The sequence below is a fragment of the Lissotriton helveticus genome, chromosome 4_1 (assembly GCF_964261635.1).
Source record: "Lissotriton helveticus chromosome 4_1, aLisHel1.1, whole genome shotgun sequence".
NCBI lineage: Eukaryota > Metazoa > Chordata > Amphibia > Caudata > Salamandridae > Lissotriton > Lissotriton helveticus.
This window is the reverse complement of record NC_136063.1, coordinates 328,082,583-328,108,770: the sequence shown is the minus strand read 5'-3', so window position 1 is coordinate 328,108,770 and position 26,188 is coordinate 328,082,583. Positions and strand designations below refer to the sequence as shown.

Below are 26,188 nucleotides of genomic sequence, written 5' to 3'. Positions count from 1 at the left end.
GAACTATTTTGTAAAAAATAAAGTAGTTTTGCCTGCTGACCACATAATAATGCGTTTTGAAAAAAAAAAACATTTTCTATGTGCAAGTTTAGGTACAGCGGACAACAATACCTTACGTGTAGTCATGGTAAAGGCATACCTTTCAGGCCATGAGAAAGAAGGTTAAACATCCATATCTAAATAGGAGTACGTAGGAAATATTCATTTATCTACATTCCTAAAATCATTTGCTTCCTGGCAGTTGGTCTAGCATTTCGATTGAAGGTGCTTGTTCTTATTCACCATTGCTGAGCTTTCAACTGCTGCAAAGGACGCCAGCCATTCCTACAATCAGCAACTATAAAAAGCATTAACGTTAGTAAATAAATGGGGACTGAAAACCTGCGATCACCTGCATTCAAGCTTTTCTAAAATCAAACACTTGTATACTTCTATCGAAGGGACTAGCTATTAACCTTGATGTTATTAAACTTTTTTGTGCTCAATTGTGTGCATTACAATTTCTACTTATATTTTTAGACTAAATGCAGATTATCATGGGTTATATCATAACCAGATGCTTTAAAACACAATTCTCAGGAATGGCAGGATTCACACTGTTGTGTTGCGGATATTTATTGAGCGCAGCGATTACCCAAGGGTATCCTGGCGCCTGTTACCAATCCTTTCAGCAAGAGCGGCAAAGGCAGAGTTACTTATCAAAAAGCCATGTTTTCAAGCCCCTCCTGAAAGCTGAAAGATCTGTGGCATTTCTAAGATGGACAGGAAGGTCATTCCAGGCTTTGGCTGCCCTGAAGACAAAGCTTCGGCCTCCCCAGGTCGCTTTTTTTTTGGGCCGAGACTGTACCCAACCTGGCTCCTAGCGAACATAGATTTATTTTCGTTATGTACCATTTAAACTGTTTTTGTAGGTAGTCTGGTCCTATTCCTTGGAGGGATTTTAATACGGTACACAGAGATTTAAACGCACTTGATTCCCCACCGGGAGCCAGTGTAGATTTTTGATTCCTTTGGAGATAGAGGCAAACTTGGGCATGCCCGTAAGTAAGTAGCCTGGCAGCTGCATTTTGCAGCCTTTGGAGTTTGTTCATAAAACGTTCCTGTATATTTAAATAGAGACTGCTGCAGTAATCCAGCCTCAATAGGACTAGTGCGGTAACCACATTTTGCCGACTGTCAGCTGGGAGAAACAGTAGTATTTTATTCACTATTTTAAGAACATACATTGTTGAAGAGAAGAATGCATTTATTTGGGCCCCAAATCTAAGTCTCTCATCTACTATTACTCCCAGGTTTTTCATTCTTTTCACTGGTATAGGGAGAGGGCCCATGGAAGACGGCCACCAGTTTGGTTTCCAGAAATTTGAAACATTCCCAAATAGTATAGTACACTGAATTTCCATTACTAGGTATAAGGTAATTCTATTATCTATGGGTACTAAACCAAATCGAGGCTAAAGAGTACACTTCAACAAGCAACATATAATAGATACCTGTAAATACAGGATACTAAACAACAGGTCTGATCACACATCTAGAAGATTACAAGAATCAGCAAATGGCATTCTGTAATATACTGGTTGATTACTGTTATTTTGGGATGTCCAAACGTGGGCTTTTATAGTGTTCTGGGCAGCTTTCAATGGGTCTTACTGCACATACTAGAGGCTATCAGGATGTGCAATGCCATGCGTCTCGTAGAGGAGGGCAGATATGGGAGCATCAACAGGTTAGCATGCATGAAAATGAAATTGCACAACATACTATTGCAAATGAGTCTATAGTTGCAGGGCGGTGGTGACAGGGGAGGGGTGAGGGGGGGTGGGCATTATCAAGTCCAGAGCAGCGAAGCATGCTGTTGAAAGCAACATATTCCCAGTTGCAGAGCATGTGAAGTGGAGGTGACTGTATGCTTCAAGCTGTGGTGAAGTAGAGTGTGGGACATTTAAGGGGAAAAGGATAGTGGGATGGTCTTTGAAGTTGTGGTAAATGTGAAGAAATCGAAATACCTTGTGAGAATAGGGGTATGCTTGCTTTTACAGGTGAAAAAGCAATGCATGTAGTGTTCACCTTGAGTGATCAAATCAAAGAGGTCCTTGAGCAAGTGAGCAAAGTAGAGCAACAAGCCTCTGGGTGTTTGGTAAGGGTCATAACTATGGTCGCTTGGAATCTGTGTCTGTTTAGGAAGATGCTCTAGTGAAATGCAAGGGTTTTATTCTCAGCAGCTATTTTTTTTTTTTTTAGATATTTCTACTTCTAAATGGTTTACTTAAAAGCTCTCATTGCCTCTTGTCAAGGTTTGTAAGCAAATGATTAAATATAACAGATCAATAATGCGTATATGACAAATCATTTTGGGGACTGGATTTCAAGGCTGAAAAGAGAATAAGGTTTCTTCTCCAGTGCCAGAGAACACCCTGCTGGCACCATGCTAGTAAAGCAGCACCACTGAGGCACCTCTTATGGACTCGCCCCTACTTGAAACAATGCCAATCACCTGGGGGCTGCTCCATTGAAAAAGGCCTTGCTGTAGATGTATGCGCTCCTGACAGAGGTCGAAGTGAGCAGGATCTATGGGACACAACGTGCCCATACATTCTTAACAAAAACTATCCTCTACTTTTTTTTTTTTTTTTTTTTTTTTTTTTAAAGGCAACCGTCCTGTGACTTAATCCGGACAGTTGAGATGCCTCTGCTGAAGCGGAAGGGAGGGAGCCCTTATGCTAGGAAACGGAGGGAAGAGGGACAGACAGCTAAACAAGAAACGAGCCTTCTTGCCAATGTCCCTGCTGTGTGAAAGAAATTTAAAAGTGCAATTGGTTTATCTGAAAATGTAAAGGTTGCTTCGAACCTGGTATTGCCTTTAACTGATGAAGTAACTGGATGCTTTGTTAAGACAAAGATTAATGATCTTTGAGAGGTATTGTAAGAGTGTTATTAGTCGAGCTGTGCTTTTAATGGACAGTTATAAAATAATGTTCCCACTAGGTACAATGTGCCCAATTTGAAAATATATATTTTGCAAGCACCTTTTTTTAAATCTTAAACCTAAATCTTGTTGTGCACTTTGTGGTAGCATATCTTATACTGTATGAAAGGCAAGTTTAAAATAATGTCTTACATATTCATAGTGTTTTCTGTCGACAGGATTCAATTTTGTGTCACTCTGGTTACACATACAGACCTCTGAAGTGATCGCATATACCTTTACAGGTTTCATGACGCAATATAATGCATTTCTCACTGATTCGTTGAACTGGTATTCATTTTTCTTTTAACGTGTGCATTATTTTGTATGAAGTTACCTGTAGATGAAAGACCATCAAAATAGGTACAAAATATTTTGAGTTGGTTAGCCACGCAATTGACCTCGCCTCCACCTATCACCGTGCCTACACTTCTTTTCATGCACTTCAACAGCTGTTTCTTGAAAATCCTCAACCTGGCTGTTAGTTTTGTCAACAGACGCAGTGACTGGGCCCGAGCAATTTAGATATCTGGTGTGCTTTCCCAATCCCCTATATGAAGGCCATCACTGCCTTGATTGAGTGTCCATCCTTTCAAGAATGGTGGTAACTTGTGGAAAATTATAGGCAATGGTGGCATGTTGGGTGGGCTTTGCTGGGATTATGATGGCCGTGGCCAAACAGTGGAACGTTTTGGCTATATCGTGGGCATAATGGTGGTGGAAATCTTCAGCATATAATGCAACTAGCACGTTAACATGAAAGGCTGAATCTGCACATGTATGGCAACTGGAGAGAAAGCAATTAAGGAGTGACACACTGACTGATGCTTGGAAACCAAACATTATTTTAATTAAAAGCTGGTATGTCAGAACAAAAACAAGGTGTTTTATGACAATGACATGCTTTTTTCTGGGGCAATTTTAGTTTAGGCATATAAAACCAAAGACTGGTATTTGACAACAAAATGCACATATTTTACAATTACAATCGAATTATACGCTTGTAATCCTAGTAATTTTGAATTGAATCTGGGGAGTATAGCACAGGCTATTTTGTAGTACTGGGGTCAACCCCCTTTGGCGTGGCAAGGGCCCAACCCCATTCACCTAAATGTAGGGAAATCAATGGAAGCACCATAGTCACAGAAAGTAGATGCTTCATGATAAACTAACGCAGTGGTTATTCAAATGCATACATCAAATCAAATAAAATCAGGTGGTTGTTAAGCGCGACTACTCACCGGTAAGGGTCTCGAGGCGCTGGGGCTGTGGGGAGGTTCATAGGTTCCAGTCCATCAAGAAGGGGGGGTCTGTCGCAGGGCCAGGCTTGAGGTTTCTTGCGAAGATGGGGCGCGATGTTATCTGTCTGAGGTGGAGCGGAAGGTCGTTCCAGGCACTGGCCGAGCAGAAGGAGAAGGAGCGGCCTCCCGATCTGGTCTTTCTGGTGCGGGGGACCACGGCGTTAGAGAGCTGGGCTGATCATAGGGTCCTTTGGGGTGCGTGGAATTTGAGTCGCTGTTCAGGTATGCTGGTCCAGTGCCGTGGAGGGCCTTATGAGGTGAGGTTAGCATCTTGAAGGTGACTCTAGCTTCAATGGGGAGCCAGTGGAGTGTGCGCAGGTGGTGGGAGATATGGCAGTGGCTTGACAGGTTGAGGACCAGCCTTGCGGCGGCGTTTTGGATGTTCTTTAGCTTGCGGGTGAGGTTTTTGTTTATTCCGGAATAGAGTGCGTTGCCGTAGTCGAGCCTGCTGGTGACCAGGGCGTGAGTGACGGTCCTTCTGGGTTTGAGGGGGATCCATTTGAAGGTCTTACGTAGGAGGCGGCAGGTGTGGAAGCAGGAGGACGAGACGGAGTTGATCTGGCGGTCCATTTTGAGCTCTGAGTCCAGGATGATTCCCAGGTTGCGTGCGTGGTCCGTGTGCGTGGGCGGGCTGGCTTCCGAGGGCGGGGACCCACCAGGTGTCGTTCCAGGCGTTTGGGCCCATGATGAGTACTTCCGTTTTGTTTGTGTTTAGTTGTAGTCAGCTGTTTTTCATCCATTTGGCGATGGCTTCCGTGCCTTCTCCAAAATTGTGTTTGGCGGTGTTGGATTCGTTGGATAGGGAGAGGATGAGTTGGGTGTTGTCTGCGTATGACACAATGTTGAGTTCGTAGGTTCAGACGATGGGGGCGAGCGGAGCCATGTAGATGTTGAAGAGCGTAGGGCTAAGGGAGGACCCCCTGGGGGACTCCCCAGGTGGTAGGTGTAGGGTCTGAGAGGAGAGAGGGGGGTGTGGGGGGAGTCTGACCCGCTGCGTTCTGCGGGTGAGGAACGAGCGGATCCAGTCGAGGGCCATGTCTTGGATCCCTGCGTCGTGGAGTCTGCATATTAGGGTGCGGTGAGAGACTGTGTTGAACGTGGCTGAGAGGGTTGAGGGCTGCTGTTACTCATTTGTCCAGTAAGGTACAGATATCATCTTTTGCAACAAGGCATAACTATACAAGCATACTAAAAGAGGACCAACCAATTCTTTCCGATGCGTCATTAAGTGGGTCGGCATAAGATTCTGCATTATTTTTAAACCAAGGCACACCCAAAATGATCTATTGGCCAAAGATTCAGACATTGTTTACCTCTAGACAATGCACTGGACAGGAATCCCTGCATATTTTGTACAGGAGTGCAACTGTGACCTTGGATGTCTATACTGTTCGACTAAATCAACATCCACTTTGGAACCACAAAAGAGTCATGGCACTTGTTCCTGCTACAGCATTGCTTTGTAGGCTATGTGTGTCTGATGAAGAAGCAGATGACTGCCCCGTGGTGTCAAGGACAATCAAAGATAGATCCAAATGTGCATCCCTAACTTTGATTTACAATAACAAATCTAACTACTGATGTGATGAAAACTATCCACGTGTCCAGCATAAGGTGTGTCTCTAAATACAGCTCGGTTTTATGCAACTGTTTTGTCTGAACCATCAGTATTCTGTGCTTTTGGCTGGCTATTTTTGCTATTACATGTATGGTTTTTACGGCTTTTTTCACAAACCAAAAAATTAGAATTGGTTAAATTGTTATGGCCAAGAGGTAGCTTGCATGTAGTTGAAAACATCTGCTAACAAACAGCACAGAAGCGCTAGAAACAAGCAATGTAGCTTCAAGACCCATAACTGCTGCATGCCAAGGTCTACATCAGGGGAACACCTCACCTCGTCTTGGTAGAAAGCTTATAAACCTGCCCAGGCTTCCAGGCTTCCCATCTACTTACTTTTCGAGCTGTGTTCCTGAATTTGATTTTACCCTCTGCACCAAAAGTGGGATACCAACAGGCGTTGATACATCTTTGACTAAGTCTGGTGACTTGTTAAGGATTCCAAAAACATAAGTAATCAAACAGTAAACCTACAAGTTGAGAGCTGACCTGATGCTCTCGGTTGGAGGATAACAGGACAGCAGCATATTGTTTTTGCCTTTTCGTGTAGCCACATGAACCTTTGATATTCAGATAGCTATATGTAGAAGATACTTCGCTAAACAGAATAGCATGTTTGGTAAAACATTAAATGGTCATTTTAAATGGTTTCATTTCACCAACCTGATGCTTCTGCTGCTGCTGTTTGCTGGAGTTCCTCAAATAGGTGTTAAACTTGACTATATCCTGGCTCATTTCATCCACTCTATCCATCAGCAGTTGCAGGCTTTTCTCCAGGTGATTACTAAAAAAAAAAGGAACAAAAAAAAGACCATCCACAGGATGTTAGCATTTCCTTAAAACCACTGGATTGTCGTAAGAGACTTCGCCACCACATATCGGATACTCCAGCTTAATTCAGAAAGACAGGACGTTTGGCTATCTCAGGCTTTGCAACGTCGCACCCCATGTTAAATGTTAATAAAAACATTGTATTTGATAATTATTTACAATAATAAAACGTCAGAGAAAAGTCGGAAAAAAATGTCAACAAGACTGTTTCCTTGACAAAAAATAAAGTAATGACTTTCAATTCAGCACATTGCTTGCAAAATCAACAATTTTAACTTTAATACAAACTGTTTGATGTAATTGACCAAGGCTATCTAAACCACGTGCAAACAATATGTGATCAATTTTCAAGTCATAATACATAGTTTGCATTTTAGGTCATTTTAAATTCCTTTACCCAAATTGGAACAAAACTAAACAAAACAAGCAAAACCGCAAGGACCCGTATTTTAAACGTGGAGTGACTGCAATGTATATATACATATTTTCTCTGAAAAAACACAAAGATTAAAGTAACATTATAGTTAGGTTAATAGGTCAGTGACAGCATTAACGTAATGAACTGAAAAAAATACCACAAATTCACCAGTCATAGTTAGCAAAGCTAACTTGAACTTGCGCCCCGCCATGCACTGTTTATATATTACACCACTCATGACCTGTTCTATGACATCATTTATGACATCACAGATGGCATCTCAATTGAAATCTTTGATGACATCATTCAATGAGTGTGCTAGTTTGCTTTATAATTTAGATAGTGGCAGGTAGCTACCACATTTTTCTACCAAATTTTGTACAGCCAAAGTCCAGGAACTGGTGTTCACCAAATGGGTGTACTCCTAATGCACCATAGGTGTGTAATTGAACATGTTATAGATCTTTGTACTTAGGAGTAAATCTGTGTGCAGATGAAAGTTGACGAGTTTTGTCCAGTATGTTTCACACACGTTTTTTGGTACTACAGAAAAAGTTTCCAGAACGGCAAAGACTCTACGTACTACTTACCACGTATTGTAAGCAGCCTTGAGTTATTTGACAGAATCGTCTTAAAATGACAATTTCTATTTAACATAAAAGACTGCGCACCAGGCACTAACATAAGTACATGTTCTTGTTTCAGAAGATGGGTTATCTGTAGGGTTTTCACCACAGTATGAAGGCTGAAGGCAGTATGATCATTAGCACCTTCAGACCCTGGTTATTTTAAGTGAACAGTCGCTCCTTGGACAAGTACTGCATAGAGTCACTATTCTTAGTAGATAGTTTAAAACTGTGTGGTGTATTAATCATGAGAGTTCACTGTCTGCAAACAGTATGGTGCAGAGTAAATTCTAGGTTACCATTATTTGCCCAGTATGGCTCTCCACCGGACCCGGGACTCCCTCGGCTGCTGAGGGGATGGAGGTGGTCTGCATGGCGTTGTTGAGGCAAGAGCTTTTCCTGACCCACCCAGTGTGATCTGTCACAGGGACAGGGGTGTCACCTCACGACATGCTCGCGGCTCATCCCCTGGGGCATTTCCATTGGTCCCCTAACACTATCTCCTTAAGCCGGTTATTAGCATTTTATTGCGGCGCTGTCATCAGTCGCGGGGGGGGCTGCCAGCCGCTAAACTGCCCAGGCCACATTTCAGAAGATGGGGGAGGGGCCTTGGAGGTGCCAGTGGAGGTAGAATGAATCCACAAACTTGAAATAGTCACATGACATATTTAAGAGGGGCAAAGCCAGACAAACAAAGGGGGGTGGGGTGATGGAGACATGGACAGCGGGCGAGTGACTATAAAGGAGTGTGCATGGGTGAGCTGGAGAATGGGGGTGGGGCGGCCACTGGAGCGCACATCTCTGCTATCCAATGGGACTGACCACCCTGCCTCAGAAAGGATGAGGAATGATTACAACAAGAGGTTAAGGGTCAGTCTGAGCTCAGGCCCGTCCCTCCCACAGGCTCATCCCAGAGAACCCAACCTCAGATAAAAAAAACAGCTGGGCCGGAATATGCAGGAAACACACAAGTCAGCAGTTTGGGACTTCTATTTTTTCTGCAGTGATCCTGGGCAGGTGTGTCATTCAGCCAGTCACGTAGCAGGCCCATAAACCGCGGGGCTGCTGTCCTGTTTGCAACTGGTATATTAGACCTTCGACCCCTGCAAGAACCGGTTCCACTTGAGTCCGCACTGGGAGCGTGATGTGTCAGCCCTGATGGTAAGACAAGGAGCTCAGCCTGCCCTCCAGCGATCATTCCCAGCATGCTAAACCCTCTATACACATTGTATCTACATGTCAAAGCGCTATACAAGAGAGCAGGAAGTAAGTTCTGGTAAACACACAGGAAAACAAGGAGCCAACAGTTAAAAAAAAAAAAAAAAAAAAATCTGGGACCTTACCATACCTGATGTAACACAGATGATGAAATGTGGGAATAGGGGAAACGTAGGCACTCATTAGAAAAAGAACAAGCATTTCCAATGCAATTGGTCCGATTGCATTGCAAATGCTACAGTTTAAAGCTGAGCGTGGCGCCGCTTCACAGACACTGCGTTTCTTTATATATTTCTTAACTATGACACGGATTGTGGTGTCCTTGAAGCGGGCGCCACGCTCAGTGTTAAAGTTAAGAAATATATAAATAATCAGCACGGTGTCCCTGAAGCAGCGCCGCGCAGGCCACCAATATTAGCATAAAAGGTTCAGACGGGCTGATGATGGTGGGGGGAGGGCATCGCGATAGGAAAAGAAGCGAGGACCATCGTTACTGCAACACATGACACCAATGGGGAAAAAAGTGCTTACCTAATAATTAAAGGAGTGTGTTCTGCCACCAGTAAAAAATCCTATCCCGGTGGACGGGGCCAAAAGGAGACTTGCAACACGGAGGGACTAAGAAGCCTCCTTTACAATAAGAAGCACAAGTTACTACTTGTGTAACAATATATCTGTAAGAGACATTTGTTAGTGATAGATTCCTTATCGACCCACCCATCCTCCCCGTTCTGCGAACCGATATCTAGGGCTAAGGTCATCACCTTTCAGGGCCCTAGTTTCATGGCACCAGTGTTGGTTCTATCATGGCTCTGCGTATCTGGCGCGGAAAAGCTGTGTGTCAGAACTAACGTCAGCGCGCGAGGGCGGCTTCTAAGTACTCCGACGACGTCATTCCGGCGCCAACAACGACGCGGAACCGCGGACGACGCCTGCCGGCGCGCAGGGGTATTGCTACGCAAAATTTTCCGGATCCAGTCTGACGCCTGGGGATATTCTAAGGTAAGGAATCTATCACTAACGTGTCTCTTTCAGATGCCTGCGTTTAGCCTAAGCTATGACGCAAGCCAATGGGAAGAGGGGGCGGGGCTTCAAGGCCCCTTCCTCGGCCGTATTGATTTCAAGAAGCTCTTGGATGCCGAGAACAGTGCATGCGCACTGCTATCCACAGCAGAGACCTAAAAAAAAGGCCTCATGGAATTTCTAAAGGCAAACCAATCTCCATCTTCCTTACTTTAGTGTCTGGATGACCTCCCTTCAGCTGCAGTAATGCAGACAATGCACTTACCCTGTCTGGCGGACCTGTCCTCATGCTCCATCTAGTGGCATGATAAACTAGGGGCACCCAAATAGATGCCAAATTGTTTCTGTAATTAATACTGTGAACCAAACAGTATGGGTGACTATGAGGCGACATCTGCTCTTGCAGTTGCACAATCTCCTTTTCAAGGTTTCCATTATTTGCCCAACATGGTATCTCATATTGCTATGATCATTAGGTTACTACTTCCTTTGAGCATAGCCTAAAGGTTAGGCTATTTCCCCATATGGGCAAACATCCATTACTTTACACTTTCAAAACACTAAACTGATCAGCTGCCTTTACTGAACTGGACTTACCATAGCCTAGCAGCGACAACCTATTAGTCTGATTCTAGTGTTTATCAAAAGTACCTGATATAGCACTATCTTACACATAAATCATTTAACTGCTAACAGTTCTGCATCTTCAGATTGCATTCTATCTCAAAAAAGCTTCATGTATATCCTTAAGACCCTGCATAAAAATGTACCTTGACTTCAATAGTTATTTCTCCTTTATTTTTTCAAATGACCTCTCCTTACATTCCATTCGCAACGTCTCCTCCTCTCTGCATACAACCTACTCTAAGTTATATGGATGTTTGCTTTAATCTATTCTAGCTCTGCTATTTGTCCACACATAATGTCTAAGATCACAAGCTCTGCTTTGCAAGTCATACCCTTGCAACCTATTAATATACCTAATATTCTGTAACTCTTTAATACCACCAACATTAACTCACATAGCCCCACACTCTAGCTAAAGATCAACCTAACCTATTAAATTATTTTACTACAAAGAAACTGGAATTAAAGTATGGAGTGTTTACCTTAAAGGCACAGGACTAAACCAATAACCAACAACCATTGAATTACCCACTAGCCTTTGGTCACGGAGCGAAGTGCTGCCCAGCGTAAATCGCTTCAACACCTTGTCAGGGGTAGTAAGTGCTATATAAATGCAATTACAATCCCAAAATCAGGACAATAGGAAAGTATAAAAACAATATCTATTTTTTATTTTGAACGACATAGCAGTGCATGTCATACCTACCTTGCCATGACTTGTTGGCCAGTAAAACACTTTAAGCGGACACCTGTAAGAGGTGTTTTTTTCCACATGTAGTAATTCATCTTAGTCTCCTCTTGAGCAAGAACATATACCAGTTCAAACTTGGAACACTTCTGGGACTCCTAAGGGAAGCAGTACCAAACATGCATTGGTTTTCTAAGAGTTTCAGGTGCCTAGGGCCGACAAACTGAATTCAGAACAGTTGGACAATTTGAAAAGTAACTGAAAGTAAAATGCTAGTTTAAGGTGTCTGTCTTTTAGTTGCATGCATCATCCCTGGGATGTAGGTAGCCATACTACAATCATGTTTTTTTAACATCTACACATTCTAAGGTTTCACAGATACAACAGCTGGGAACCAGGGAAAGACCTCAAAATGGGGATTGTTAGACCTGGCACCATTGGCGTGGGTCTCCCTTCCATTTTTGCTGTTGCCTCATGTGTTTTGCTGGTGTTAGATGCTTTGGGCACTGTGCCACTGCTGTCCAGTGCCACAATGCGGGTGCTCCCTACTGTAAATTTATGTATTTATTAGTGGTTCCATGATTGGATATTTGGTTTACTTATCAGACCCAAGTACAGTGCACTGAGTGTGCCCAGGGTGTGTAAATCCAAATGCTGCTAGTGGGCTTGCAGCACTGGTTGTGCCACCCACACAGAAGCGGCCTTGTAAAACGTGTCTAAGGTCTGCCATTGCAGAGCCTGCGTGCAGTCTGGTACTGTCATGCTGACTGGGCAAGGGCACCCACTTGCCAGTCCCTAAACCTTCCCTTTTCTTCATATTAGTCACCCCCCCTATGGTAGGCCCAAGGGCAGGGTGCATTGTACGTATAAGGTAGGACAAGCCCTGATGTGTGTGGCATGTCCTAATAGTGAATTACAGCCATTTTCGTTTTTCACTATTGCAAGGCTACCTGTTCTCCATAGGCTAGAATGGGCTGCTGGATTGTTACATGTTTATAATCCTAGCAGACTCAGAAAACATGGTAGAAATTCGAGTTTAGAATGCCTTGACTCAAAATACATCTTTTAGTAAAGTTTATTTTAATATTCTGTTTGCAAATAACACTTTTAGAAAGTAGGTATTTGCTTGCCTAATTATTTGAGCCCGCCTCTGCTAGGTTGTGTATTCCTTGTCTGGGTTTGTGTGTGACAGGACTGGGGAATTCCAGGAGACAGGCTGGGGCAGCCCGGTGGTGAATAGAGAGATCTGCAACCAGATGGGAGGGAGGAGTTGCACCTGGCACCTGAATAGGACTGTGCCCCCCCCGTGCTGGCTCCACCCCCTGTGGTGCGTCTGATGTCTCTGCCCTGCACACTGAAAGAAGAGAAGGAAGAATGTCAACAAAGTGCTCCTGGACTGTACTTGCCTTCCACAATGCTGGCTCCACCTCTTGTGGAGTGTCTGACGTGCCTGCCGTGTGCTTTGAAAGGGAAGGAGAGGTCTGGTAAACAGAGTGCTTCAGAACTGGCTTGAACTGGGCACAGGCCCCTCTCCCCTCAGAGAACAAAGAAGTTTGGGGTATAAGTATTGGGACCCTGATCCCATGAAATTAGATCACTCCTGGAACTGACAAGAAGAAACCTCTGCTGAAGAGAAGGAACCTGAAGAAACGGAGGAGAGACTATTCCCAAACTGAAGTGCTGCTTGGGGGATTGGCCTGCAGTGGTTGCCTGGCTGCCTAGAGAGGAGAAAGGACTTTGTGGATTTTACCTCTGCTTTTCAACTTGGGCTAAAAAGATCTCCAAGGGCTTGGAAGAGAGCTTGCCCCCAGACCAAAATCCCAGGACCAGTGGACTTCACCAGCCTTTGTGAATTGCTACTGTTCCAGTGGCTACAGAGGCAGGGAGCTGTGACCGACTCTCACGACCGGCCCGGTGTCCTGTTGGCACCGCACTGAGCAACGTCCGCCTTGAACAACGCAAGCTCTGCGCTCACTGACTCAGTCGCGACGCCGTCAACGAGGCGTAGCCTGCACCACGACTGAAAGGACACCGCAACGTGCAACGCCTCGCTACACCGAATCGAACTGGTCTGATCGACGCGGTCACTGCTGCTGACTTCGAGTCCTGGGACCGCACTGGAGTTGGGCACCGCCTCACACACTTCGCGACGCACCGCCCGACTTGCACCGTTGTCAGGACTGACCGACGCCAGCTCCCGAACTCCGGCTCGAACGCCGCACCGTAAAGCTGGAAGCACGGCAACGAGCAACGTCCGCCCGAACAACGCCAGCTCTGAGCTCACTGACGCTGTCAACGAGCCGTAGCCTGCACCGTGACGGAAGTGACACTGTGACCTGCAACGCTTTCTTTTTGTACACGCGACCATCCCGGAACCGGCTCGCACATCCGTGCCGGCCGCCTCAAGGAAAAAGTACTGTGTTTGAGTCTGTCGACATTTGAGTGGGCCCGGACCGTCGAGGTCCGCTGGATTTGTTAGAATGTGTTCTTTCAGCACGCCTTAGCCGGACGAAGCTACCGACTCGAACAGAACTTTGATTTACACCTTTTTAACCAGAACTCTTGAAATGTAATAGTACTGTGGATTCTTTTTGTTCTTTATTGGTCTTGTGATAATGCTATATAAATTATACTTCTTTTTTTATATAAAACCTTGTGTGGTGTCCTTTTGTAGTGTTGTCACTGGCTTACTGTATGTGGTCACAAATGCTCAACTTACATCGCCTCTGAACTAGCCTTGACTGCTCGCGCCACGCCGCCTAGAGGGTGAGCAGGGGTTATTTTAAGAGAGTAATTCCCTTGCCCTGACTAGAGGAGAGGGTCCCTGCTTGTCACAAGTACCTACCTGTGCCAACCAGAGACTCCCAATTCTAACAGGGATCATCATCATTTAGTTCCAAGGTGGGCCTGCATCCATGGCAATTACCAACACAAGACATTTGTAAAATGTTGAGAGCCAGCTGAAAGCAGAAAGATGTGGCTTGCATGAGCACCACCACATGTAATTACCCATAATGCTATTTAAATGTCAAACTATGGGTAAAAAAAACAATCCCCCCCCCCCCCCAATTCTGATGCAAATTATACCCTATGTGTGGATGGGCCTATTGCAGGGGGCAGGAATAGACAAAATTACACTGTCAATGTGATGAAAATCACATTGACAGTACAATGACAAAATCACATGGTTGCAGTTTCAGCATGTTCGAAAGTCAATTAAGATCGGCACCCCCACACGTGAGGTACTGTTTTTTATTGGTAGAAGTGTGATAACACTGGGTGGCGTGTCTTTTCATGTTCCAGAACTTCCCATCACAGAAATGTAAGAATTCTGTTTTTGAACCAAAGTTTGCAGTTTGATTTACGGATGGGAAAAAAGGGCATTAACACAAGCCATATCACCCAGACTCCAACGGGTGTGCAGTTTTTACAAACATCTTAAGTTGGTGTTGGCCTATTCCAAGCAGTGCAACAGCCCACATCCCAAATAACAACCTAACTTTTGTGAGCGCTCCATGATCACGTTATATGTTCTTTCCTGTCTCAGATGAAAGTCCTAACCACACTTGTGGCATTTAGTTTTGTTCAGAAGTATGGAAACACAGGATGGTATAACATTTGCAGTTATCTATTGAAGTTCTCTTTATTGAGGAGATATCTAAGGTTTGGGACATGGGAAAGAACACCAAAATTATTGATTACTACAGTAATATGCAAGATTCCATGGGGGCATGGCTTAGCCGAGGATCATGGTAGACGCGTGAGCTGAGAGCTCCACGCCAGCCCGCTTCTTCTCCTCGTGAATTGGACAGTCGGGCCGTTTGTGAGATCCTGGCGGTCCCCTGGGGGACCTGAATGTTGCGGGCAGCACCCGGATGGAATTAGAGTCCTGTCCTGTCAGCTGTGGGGAATGCGTAGCAGAGGCCTTTAACGCGGTGACCATAGAAACATCTGTGAGGTCCGGGCACACCTCCACGCATGGAGTTGTGGCGCTTTTGGACTAAGGAACATCCGGAGAAGCGTGGGGCTCGGAGGGGCCCCTCGTGAACACAGAGTGCTGCGGCTGCAGGGGCAAGATCTAGGTGCAACCGCGGAGAGGGCGGGCCCACTTGGCGGTGACTAAGACCCGGTGAGCAGCGCCATGGGCACACTGAGGCAGGATTACGGTGCTAGAGCACCGCCCATGAAGCGGGACCGCTGCCTAGGCCTGAGGTTAGGAACGTACCCCGCTGGAGGGAAGCAGCCGCGTCTGGGGCTCCTGCCGGCGGTAGCAACTTGGCAGGTCAGAGTGCGCCTGTGGGACTGGGGGCTTCTCTGCTGGCGGAGCCCAGCCGAAGTGGACCTGCGGGTGGAGTAAAGCACCATGGTGGCTCCCTCCCCCCTCTAACTTGAAGCCGCAGTCGGACTGGGCGGCAGGATTTTGGCTGGGAAGATCACTGCAAGCCGGGGACTTCATAAAGACTGGACCTCTCAGTTCAAACCGCTGGGAGTTAGACTTGCTTGGCGGAGGGTCGCCTCCCCTTTACTCGGTGGGCCCTGACAGGTGGTGTGAAGGTGGCTCCTCATCTGCAGGACATCAGGTGCACATTTGGCATACATTTGAATCTCTCTCCAGGGGGCTGGGAGCGGACTCCACCCCGGAGGACTGTCCATCCATGTGCTGCTGAGCGCCCTGAGGAGCGGGCCTCGGTGCTGGAGTGCTCTCTGTGGACCCTGTCTACCTGCCGGTTCTAGGGTGGCGCCTGTCCATCATAAGAAGGGGTTTGTGTGGAGTTGGACTGCGGCTGCACGCCTAGTCCGGGGAATGGCCTGAGCAGAGACTGGACAGTCTGTGGACACTGCTAGGAGCGCGGCCAGGAGGGTAGCCCGCAGTGATTATATGCCAGATCACCTGGTGGCGGGCATCTAGGGTGACCCCAAGGCAGGTGATTTAGCCAAATGGTGGAGTTTGCTGACCACGGGACCGGGCCAACCACAGTTAGCCTGGGCAGGACTGCCCCAGTGGTGCTGGAGCAGGCTGCTGGCCCTGAGGAAGTGAGTTACACAAGGCCCACTACACGTGGCACGCCCCTTGGGAGGTGAGGAGGCAACCCAGGCTGCTGGGGCTGGAGAACTGTAGAGCAGTCTGAATTGGGGAGAGAGAAGGCCTGGACCTCTCGTTGTCCTCCCGCATATGGGCTCCCTTAACCTGCTACGCCAGGTTAGGCGGAAGCGGCGCATTAGATTAGTGAACACTTGACATCATGGGCACACCACCCAGAGGCCACCAAGCTGGGGCCCCCCAAGATCTAGAAGACAGCGCTCAGGAACAATCGCAAACCGACCCGGAGGACCAGGTGCAACAGAAACTTAGTAAAATATTGCATGTCATAGCAGACACGAAGGCTACCCTTCATCAAGATATTAGTACTGTTGCGTTTGGGCTTGGCCTGCTTCGAGAAGAACACAAGAAATTGGCGTAACGCGCTAAAGAGACTGAGTCTAATGTTGCGGAGCTGGTGCTGGCGCAAAAGGTACTGGAGCAGCAGATGGGGGTCCTTACGGACACAGGGTGTGTTAGTTGGAACGCAGAGATGAAGATATGGAAGGGTGTAATAGGATGGACAATATACATGTCCTGGGCCTGCCGGAGGAGGCGATATGGTGTCTTTCCTGGAGTGCTGGTTCAGGAGGGTGGTGGCACCCGAAGGTCTGTCCGCCTTTTACACCCTGGAGAGGGCTCACAGGGTGCCTGCCAGACCGCTAGCCCCAGGGAGACCTCAGAGTCCCGTGGTGGCCCACTTGCTTCACTTTCGGGACAGAGACCTTCTCCTGCAAAAGGCGAAAACAGATGGCCCCTTCACGGAAGACAACAGCAAGGTCTCTTTTCCCAACTACACGTTGGAGGCGCAGAGGAAACGGGCCTCTTTCCTGGAAGTCAAGAGGGCACTGCGTGAGGAGGGGCTTCAATACTCTCGGATGTTCCCAGCTCCACTACGTATAGTGTTAGAGGGTAAAGAACTAGTTACTTACCTGTACACTATGGTTCTCCAGTATTATCCTTCATAGATTCACATGCTTGTATCTTCCCCGTCGTCATGGTGGGAGTCTCCCGGTAAATGATAACCATAGCAGTAGAAGAAAAAAACTGCCTGGAACCCATAGAGTAGTGAAACCACTAGGCAACCTCTCCTCCTCATTATGTGGCCCAAACTACAGCCAATCAGCAGCCAGCACCAGCCTACACCATTCCCAGCAGGGCCACCATACCTCAGATTTCCTACCGCCCAAGAGTGAGCTATGCAGGAAACCAGAGATAAAAAGGTGGTCTACCTAATGGAACCGGGGAGGCGGGCGGGCGCATGTGAATCTATGAAAGATAATACTGGAGAACCATAGTGTACAGGTAAGTAACTAGTTCTTTCTCCAGTATTCAATCTTTCATAGATTCACATGCTTGTATCAGAGTAGATAGCAGTCCTTGTAGTTAGAGCGTTTCTAGGCTAGATCCCTTTCTTTTCTCGGGGCTGTGTGCCATCATTTCCTTTCGGAAAAAAGAACTCATTACGAATTAAAAGGTATTAACAATCAAACTTTGCTATTCCAGATATTAGCATAAAGGGAAAAAAACACATTATGTAGAAAAAACAGCAGAATAAAATTCATAAACATGTACCTTATTTAAAGAGATGTCGCAGAACTGCCTGTCCCACTGCCGCATCTGCTTTCCATTCCGTGTCCAGACAGTAATGTTTGGTGAATGTATGAACATTCGACCAAGTTGCTGCTATGCATATGTCTGGAAGGGGTACTCCTGCTAGCAATGCAGAAGACATCGCCATCTTCCGTGTATCATGGGCACGGACTTTCATGTCGAGAGGCCTTCCTGCTTTCTCTTGACAAAAAACAATGGCGGCTGCAATCCATCTGGAGATGGAGGAACGTGAAAGGGCCAGACCTTTTCTGGGCCCCAAGTAGGAGACAAACAGTTGGTTTGATTTGCGAAAGCTTTTAGTCTTTTCAATGTAGAACTTTAGGCATCTGCCAATGTCTAAAGTATGTAGAGCTTTTTCAGCCGCTGTAGAAGGATTTTTAAAATATGTAGGCAGGATCACCGGTTCATTTAGATGAAAAGACGAAGGTATTTTAGGCACAAATTTCGGATTAGTCCTTAGCATCACCTTATCTGGCCTGAATTGTATGAAGGGATCCTGTATAGAAAAAGCTTGGATCTCGCTGACACTCCTGGCTGATATGAGTGCCAGCAGTAATGCTACTTTCCATGACAGGAATTGCAGCTCAGATTTGTGGATCGGCTCGAAAGGAGCTTTCATAAGTTGTGACAAGACTGTGTTAAGCTGCCATGGGGGTGGAGGACGCTTAATTGGAGGAAACCTTCTGAATAGTCCTTTTAAGAACTCCTTGATTAGTCTGTTAGACCACAGAGATGGGCATCCTGGAGATCTTCTGTATCTAGATATTGCTGCTAAATGGACTTTAATAGATGAGTGCGCAAGCCCTGATCTGGTTAAATGCAGCAAATAAGGAAGAATTTGCTCCGGAGAAGACGTGAAAGGATGCACTGTATGAGCAAGGCACCAAATACAGAATCATTTCCATTTTGCAGAATATGTCTTGTTGGTAGACAGCGCTGCGGAACTTTGCAATATTTCACGACATTCCGGAGTGATATCTAATGACTGGAATTCGTGCTCAAAAGGTTCCAAGCCGACAATTTTAGAGATGTCAATTGCGGATGAAGTACTTGGCCTCTATTCATGGAAATCAAATCCCTGGTTGTTGGGAGCTGTATTCTTGGCTCCACCGACAATTGAAGAAGCTCTGTATACCAAAACTGCCTCGGCCAGGCTGGGGCTATTAGTATTATTTGGCAAGGTTCTGATCTCATTTTCCTCAGTAATCTGGGAATTAGGGGAAAGGGAGGGAAGGCATAAGCAAACATCCCTGTCCATCGGAGGTGAAGAGCATTCCCTCTCGAACCCTGTTGAGGGAACCTGCTGGCATAATGTCTGCACTTTTTGTTGCTCTGAGTTGCAAACAGGTCCAGACTTGGCTTGCCCCACACATTGAAAATCCGATTCAGCTGGACTTGACATAGTTAACCCACTCGTGGCAAATGTCGGATGACCTGCTTAACAGATCCGATTTTGTGTTGTCTACCCCTGGAACATGTTCCACTTGCAGCGTAATGTTCTGACACAATAGCCATTTCCATCGACAGGGGTTTTGATCTCGTGCCACCCTGCTTGCGCAGGTAAAACATTGTTGTTGTGCTGTCCGTTCGCACTAAGACGAATGAACCTTGGATCCTGGGAAGGAAGGCCTGAAGGCCCAGGAAGACGGCTTTCAATTCCAAGAGATTGATGTGAAGTTTTGTCTCTTGAGGAGACAAAGGCCTTGAATCTCCAGGTCTTGTAGATGTGCCCCCCAACCTCGTAATGAAGCATCTGATGTCATGACGTAGCTTGGAGATTGAGGTTCGAATACCAGGCCCTTTGTTAGATTGCTCCTGATACCCCACCATGACATTGCACATTTGATCTGATAGGTTATGACCAGCTTGTCGTCGAAGGAACCCAGGGCTTGGACCCATTGTTTGTCCAGGGCTTCTTGCAGCGGTCTCATCTGTAAACGGCATTTGGGAATCAATGGGATACAAGAGGACATCATTCCCAGTAATGACTTGAATATTCTGATGGCAGTGAACTTTTTTGTTGCCAGAGATGCAGTCAGATTCAAGATTTTTGTTACCCGTTCTTCTGATGGGTAAGCTTTCATTTCCTGTGTTTTCAAGATTGCTCCTAGGAATTGTAGAGTACAAGTCGGAAGAAAAAATTATTTTTCTTTGTTTATCCGAAGGCCTAATCTTTGGAAGAGATCCGTGCACATCCGTAGAGATCTCTGTGTTGCCTGGAACGATGGTCCTTTTATTAACCAGTCGTCCAGGTATGGGAAAACCTGGAGACCTTGCTGCCTTAAATGCGCCGCTATTGGAGCCATGCATTTTGTGAATACTCTGGGGGCAGACTTCAGGCCGAAAGGCAAAACTCTGAACTGGTAATGGCGCCCCGCCACCATAAATCGCAGATACTTCTTGTGTTTTTTGTGTATCGGAATGTGGAAGTATGCATCCAACAGGTCTAGAGAGACCATGTAGTCTCCTTTGCGGAGCAGTAGAAGAATTTCCTGTAAGGACAGCATACGGAAAGAAATTTTCTTTATGTATGTGTTCAGATCTCTGAGGTCCAGTACCTGCCTCCATTTTGACGATTGCTTTTTCCTTATAAGGAAGAAGTGTGAATAAAAACCTGTTCCTCGCTGGTCTGATGGGACTTCCTCTATCGCTCCTTTCAGTATGAGTGATAAGATCTCTGCTTTGAGAGCTGCTATATGTTGATGAACTCTGCAGAGAGGTGGACGATTTGGAGGCCTTTGTGAGAATTCCAGGGTGTGACCCTGTGTAATGATGTCTAATACCCATCTGTCCGATGTTATGGACTGCCAATGCGGGAGAAACTGAGAGAGGTAGTGGAACTGGTCGATCTGAAGCGGTATTGGAGGCGCCTGAGAAATATCACTGTCTGCGACCAGAGTCTTGCTTCCCTCTGGCGGCGGACTTTCTTCTTCCTTGTTGGAAAGAAGTGTTCGAGGACCGGTATTGCTGGTTGGAGGAGTACTGACTGTATCCCTGTTGGTTGTGAGGTTGGTACCGATTAGATTGGTAAGAGGAACGTTGCTGTTGAAAGCGTCCTCTGGATCCTCGGCCACGAAAGGACTGATAACGGCCTTGCTGTAAAGATCCCAAGGATCTAGCAGTATCAGTATCTGCTTTTATCCCCTGCAACGCCTCATCGATCTGTTTACCAAAGAGGCTTTCGCCATCAAATGGCATGTCCAAGATTTTAGACTGGACCTCCGGTCGAAAGGATGTAGCTTTGAGCCATCCTTGCCTCTGTAGGGTTACCGCCCCAGCCATCTGGCGGAAAGCTATAGACGCTATGTCCATTGCCACGTCTATGGACTCCGACGCTGCTCTGGCTCCATCCTGCAGGATGGTAGTCGCCTCCTCTTTCTTGTCCTCCGGAAGGTGCGACAGGAATGGTGCGAAGTCAGACCACATCTGTCTATTGAACCGGCTCAGAAGGGCCATCGCATTGGTTGCTTTGATGGAAGCTGCTGCCATGACTGCAACACGTTTACCTATGCCGTCCATCTTCTTGCCATCCTTATCGGGGGGCGCCACACATGTTGCCATTGGGTTCTTGGAGCGCTTCTGCGCTGCTTGAGTCACAACCGAGTCCGGTCGAGGATGACCAATAAGACATGCTGGAGCCGTCTCTATAGCGCGATACTTTTTGTCCAGCTTGGGTATGGATGCTGGGACTGAGGCTGGAATCTTCATCAGTTTGAGTCCTTCATCCCAGATATGGTCAATAATAGGAATGGCTCTTACCGACTTCCTGGAGGACTCCTTGAAATCGTAAAGGAAACATTCGCTTTCCTTGATTGGCATATCCAGCTTAAATCTTTTAGCCGCTTTTCCCATCGAATCGTGAAAACTGGCTATGTCCTCTGGAGGAGAGCTTGATTGAGGCAAAGGTGACACCGGGGACGTTGGAGCAATATATTGGTCCCATTCATCTCCAACCCCCTCATCCTGAGGAAGTTCCCCTTCCTCCTCTTGATCGTCCTGATCGGAATCATTTAAGTCATCACGAATTGTAATAACATTTTGGACCTCCGTCCGAGGAGGAGGAGGCGGCTGAGCCAAGGGTGTCTCCTTTGCAGGTTGAGAGACTTTTTCAGCGGCCGCGGAAGCATTATCTTCCGGAAAGCGACGATAATAGCCATCGATCATGCTTCTTAGGTCCGATATTAAAGAAGTAGGCACCGACATGGCCTCTTCCCGCACAGGCGTATCCACTTCCTCTTCATCCTCATAGTGGTAGGCCTGGTGAAATGACTTGTATCTCATCTGGCCTTTGACCGGCCGATCTGTAAAAGAGAAGTGCTCCTGGGCCTCCTGGTGGTCTTCCTCATCGGAATCCTGATGTTTAATATGGAGCTGCGAAGGACTGTAAGCAACACCAAAGGATCCTTCCTCCTCTGATTCCTGGCAATCCAGAATGGTAGAGGGCAGTAGAGGTGAAATCTTTGGCGTGGAAAACTCACCTTTTTTGCTCGTCAACGCTCCCGTCGCGGAGAAATCCTCTTTATGGAAATATAGGTTGAAGTTATCTTTGTTGGAGATGGCATCGTCGACGATTTTTTCGTCGTCGACTGAACAATCATCCGCATCGTCGACGGGATACTCGTCGATGAAGATCTTGCCGTCGACGAAGGTCTGGCACTCACCGTCGACGGAGTCGTCGACGAAGCTGTCGTCGTCGAGATTGTCGTCGTCGACGAGATGGTCGTCGTCGAGATTGTCGTCGACGGCCTCGTCGGCGATCTGACTGGAATTTCTGTAGATTTCATCGACGGAAGCGACGACGGAGCCTTCTTTTCTGAGGAAGGCTTGAGAGGAGTTGGAGGGAGTGAAGTAGAAGGTTCACCTTTCTTAGATTTTCCTGCTTTTTGTTTCCTCACATCTCCCTTTTCCTCAGAGGACCCTCTTTTTAATTTCTTAGAGGTGTGTCCTTTGGCTTCTCCCTCAGACTCAGAGTCTTGAGTTTTCCTTTTCTGAAGCCATAATAAGAGGCGCACTTCTCTATCCTTCAGTGTTTTGGCAGAGAAGGTCCGGCAATACTTGCAGTCCTTAGGAATATGCTTAGGGTACAAACAGTACAAGCACTCCTTGTGAGGATCCTCAGAAAACAGTCTGGCCTTGCCACAGGACCTGCAAGCTCTGAAAAGACTCTTCTTGGAGCTTTCAGACATATTGAATGAAATGATGCTTGATAATAAAAGAACAGTACCTGTCTTCCAACTGTGAGAGGTCAAAAGTTCAGTGAAGAGAGAATAAACTGAGCAGAGCTCAGGGAGACTCCTTCTCACACGAAGGCGGTTGGAAATCTGAGGTATGGTGGCTCTGCTGGGAATGGTGTAGGCTGGTGCTGGCTGCTGATTGGCTGTAGTTTGGGCCACATAATGAGGAGGAGAGGTTGCCTAGTGGTTTCACTATTCTATGGGTTCCAGGCAGTTTTTTCTTCTACTGCTATGGTTATCATTTACCGGGAGACTCCCACCATGACGACGGGGAAGATACAAGCATGTGAATCTATGAAAGATTGAATACTGGAGAACACTCACTACTTCGATTGTCCCAAAGTTGCCTGGAATTGGCTAGAACCAACAAAGATTTGCCAATACTGCTAATAATTCCTATACTGTGTCCTATCAGGTATAAGAAAGGACCATCACTATACCAAAAAGCTCATAAATTGCTTTTTATTTTAGATTTCATTTTTTTTTAAAAGAACATTTATCAATTAAACATATGTCCAAAACATATCACAAGAATCCCACAATTACCTATACAAAATACTAAACGTTAAGACACAATCACATCAAACATTCGTAGACATCCATACTACATTCATACACACACCTTTATAATACAATATATACAGTAAACCAAACAAAAAAATTGTCAATAGGAAGAACATTTTGCTATAAGAAAGTGAATATATACAATTTAATACATTTTATGACATTCTAGTAGAATTCATCGACTTGAAAGAATCATAAGTCATAAACAAATATCATTTTGTGCTAGAAAAAAAGAAGAAATGATAGTTTGGTTTATCTGAAGGTCTACGCGTTTCGAACCACAACAATTAGGGTGTTCTCATCAGGACCAAAGCCTCACTAAAGAGAAAAAGAAGAAGAAACAAGAAGCACCAATCAAAAGCTTGTCTATTATTGAAAAAACTAAATTCAGCTCAGCCAGAGCCAACAACAACTGCTTACCTCCATGAGGTGTATGCCAACAACTGGCGAAAAGTGGGAAAAAGTTCTAGAGGAAAACGAGAGGAGACCGAATAGGAAAACAACTAATTGTGATGTCTCTCAAAGACCAAGGGGGGAAGGCTAAGCGGCTGGATTGTATCACCAAACTTACATCCAGAACGAATCAGATAAACTCTTTCGATTAAAAAAGAAACAGATCAGGACTGATCTACATGGTCATTTACTTTTGCAACATTTAAGGGAGGGTACAAGCCCTGGAGGGCTGCAAATTAAAAATATTCCAGTTATTTTTACGGACGACCCTATATTTAAGAAGGGTTTCAGCTGTATCGAAACGAAGTGCAGTAGGGACCCGATGGTCCGGACTGTAGAGACAGCTTTACGAATTTCTAAACAAGAACTTGAAGAAATTGAAGCACTGGAACTGGCAATCACAGGAAACAAAGATATTGCAGACTCTAAAGCACTACTTGAGAAAGTTGAAATGGGAAAATGCGGATTTTAAGGACAAGACTATAAATCAAAAAAGTAATCAGTTCGATAGAGACAAAAAGAACTTTTAATTGGACATAGTCTATCCCTATTTACAAACTGATTTTTATACTAAATTAGAATCAAGAAGGTACCGGACGGACAACCAGGGACGGTCAAAAAATCAATTCATCACATTTTCTGAGACTACTTCTTCTTCAGAAAGTGAATCTGATAGAGGTGACAACCGCCAAAACAGGAACAGGAAATGGAACATCCAACAAAAGCCACAGGGGCCTTTTTTAGGCAGAGGCCAATCCAGACCACGAGGGAGAACCAGGTTCAACAACCAACCCTGGGAAATGACAACTCGTCGCCAACATTACAAGAACTAGAGATTTCGCCTATCTTTAATTTGTCCAACAAAATCTTGACAAATGCAGAAAAAAGTATTCTCAATAAAGGATTAAGTTTTGTTCCAACAAAAAAAACTGAATTTGTTAAACTTAAAATGGAATTCATTGAATTCTGTCGTCAGCTAAGACTGCGACTCTTCTTTTTGGATAAAAACAATCCCAATACCATGGAAGTGACAGGTTTACGGAGGAAATCCACTTTTTGTCCACCTGCCAATCAAGTCCCAAAAGAAATCTTGATTTTTGAGAAGACGGTTCTGTCAGCCATTTCAGAAATGGAAAAGAAAAGAAAATATTTGAAATATAATATTTTAAAAGAAGAAAAGGAAGTCTTCTCTGCCCTTAAGAATGACCCCCAAGTCACTATTAAGCAGGCCGACAAAGGGGGCTCAATCGTGATATGGGACACCAATGAGTACATCAAAGAAGTGCGCAAACAATTAGACGACTTGAATTGTTACAGAAAGATCACTAAAGAGCCTACTAAAGAACTACAAGGCCAGCTTTTTTCATTACTAAAGGAAGGATTCGATCAGGGTTTTCTAGGTCAAAAAGAATACGTATTTTTACAAAATAAACATCCACGTACACCAGTGTTTTACGTATTACCTAAAGTCCATAAAAATCCAACTCAACCACCCGGACGCCCGATTGCTTCAGGGTGCGACTCCTTATTGGAACCAATATCAAAATAAGTTGACCGTTTCCTGAAACAATTTCTACCTGAAGTGAAATCATATCTCCAGGACACAACTGATTTTATTATTAAAATACAGGATGTCCAATTTACAAGAGATAAAGATTTACTAGTGACATTAGATGTCACCTCTCTGTACACGCAGATTCCCCAAGATGAGGCCCTGGCGGTGCCAACGCATTTTCTGGACAGCAGAGAAAGACCATTTCGAGTACCCACTGAATTTATTGAAGATCTGGCCGCATTTGCACTTAAAAAGAATTTCTTTTCTTTCGCCAATGAGTTCTTTTTCCAAATAAAAGGTGTGGCAATGGGTTGTCACTTTGCCCCAGAATTGACTGTGTTGTTCATGTCCATGTATTAAGAGGCATTCA

At 45.5% G+C, this 26,188-nt stretch overlaps 1 protein-coding gene across 1 annotated transcript in view; it reads right to left on the bottom strand.

Moving 5' to 3' along the window:
• The window catches only part of EIF3H (eukaryotic translation initiation factor 3 subunit H), a 386,817-nt gene that overhangs the window by 24,353 nt on the left and 336,276 nt on the right, over positions 1-26,188 (bottom strand). Inside the window, exon 6 of the mRNA XM_078686862.1 lies at positions 6,551-6,671. Within this exon, the coding sequence (XP_078542988.1) occupies positions 6,551-6,671 (121 nt within the window). The remainder of the gene's footprint in view (positions 1-6,550; positions 6,672-26,188) is intronic.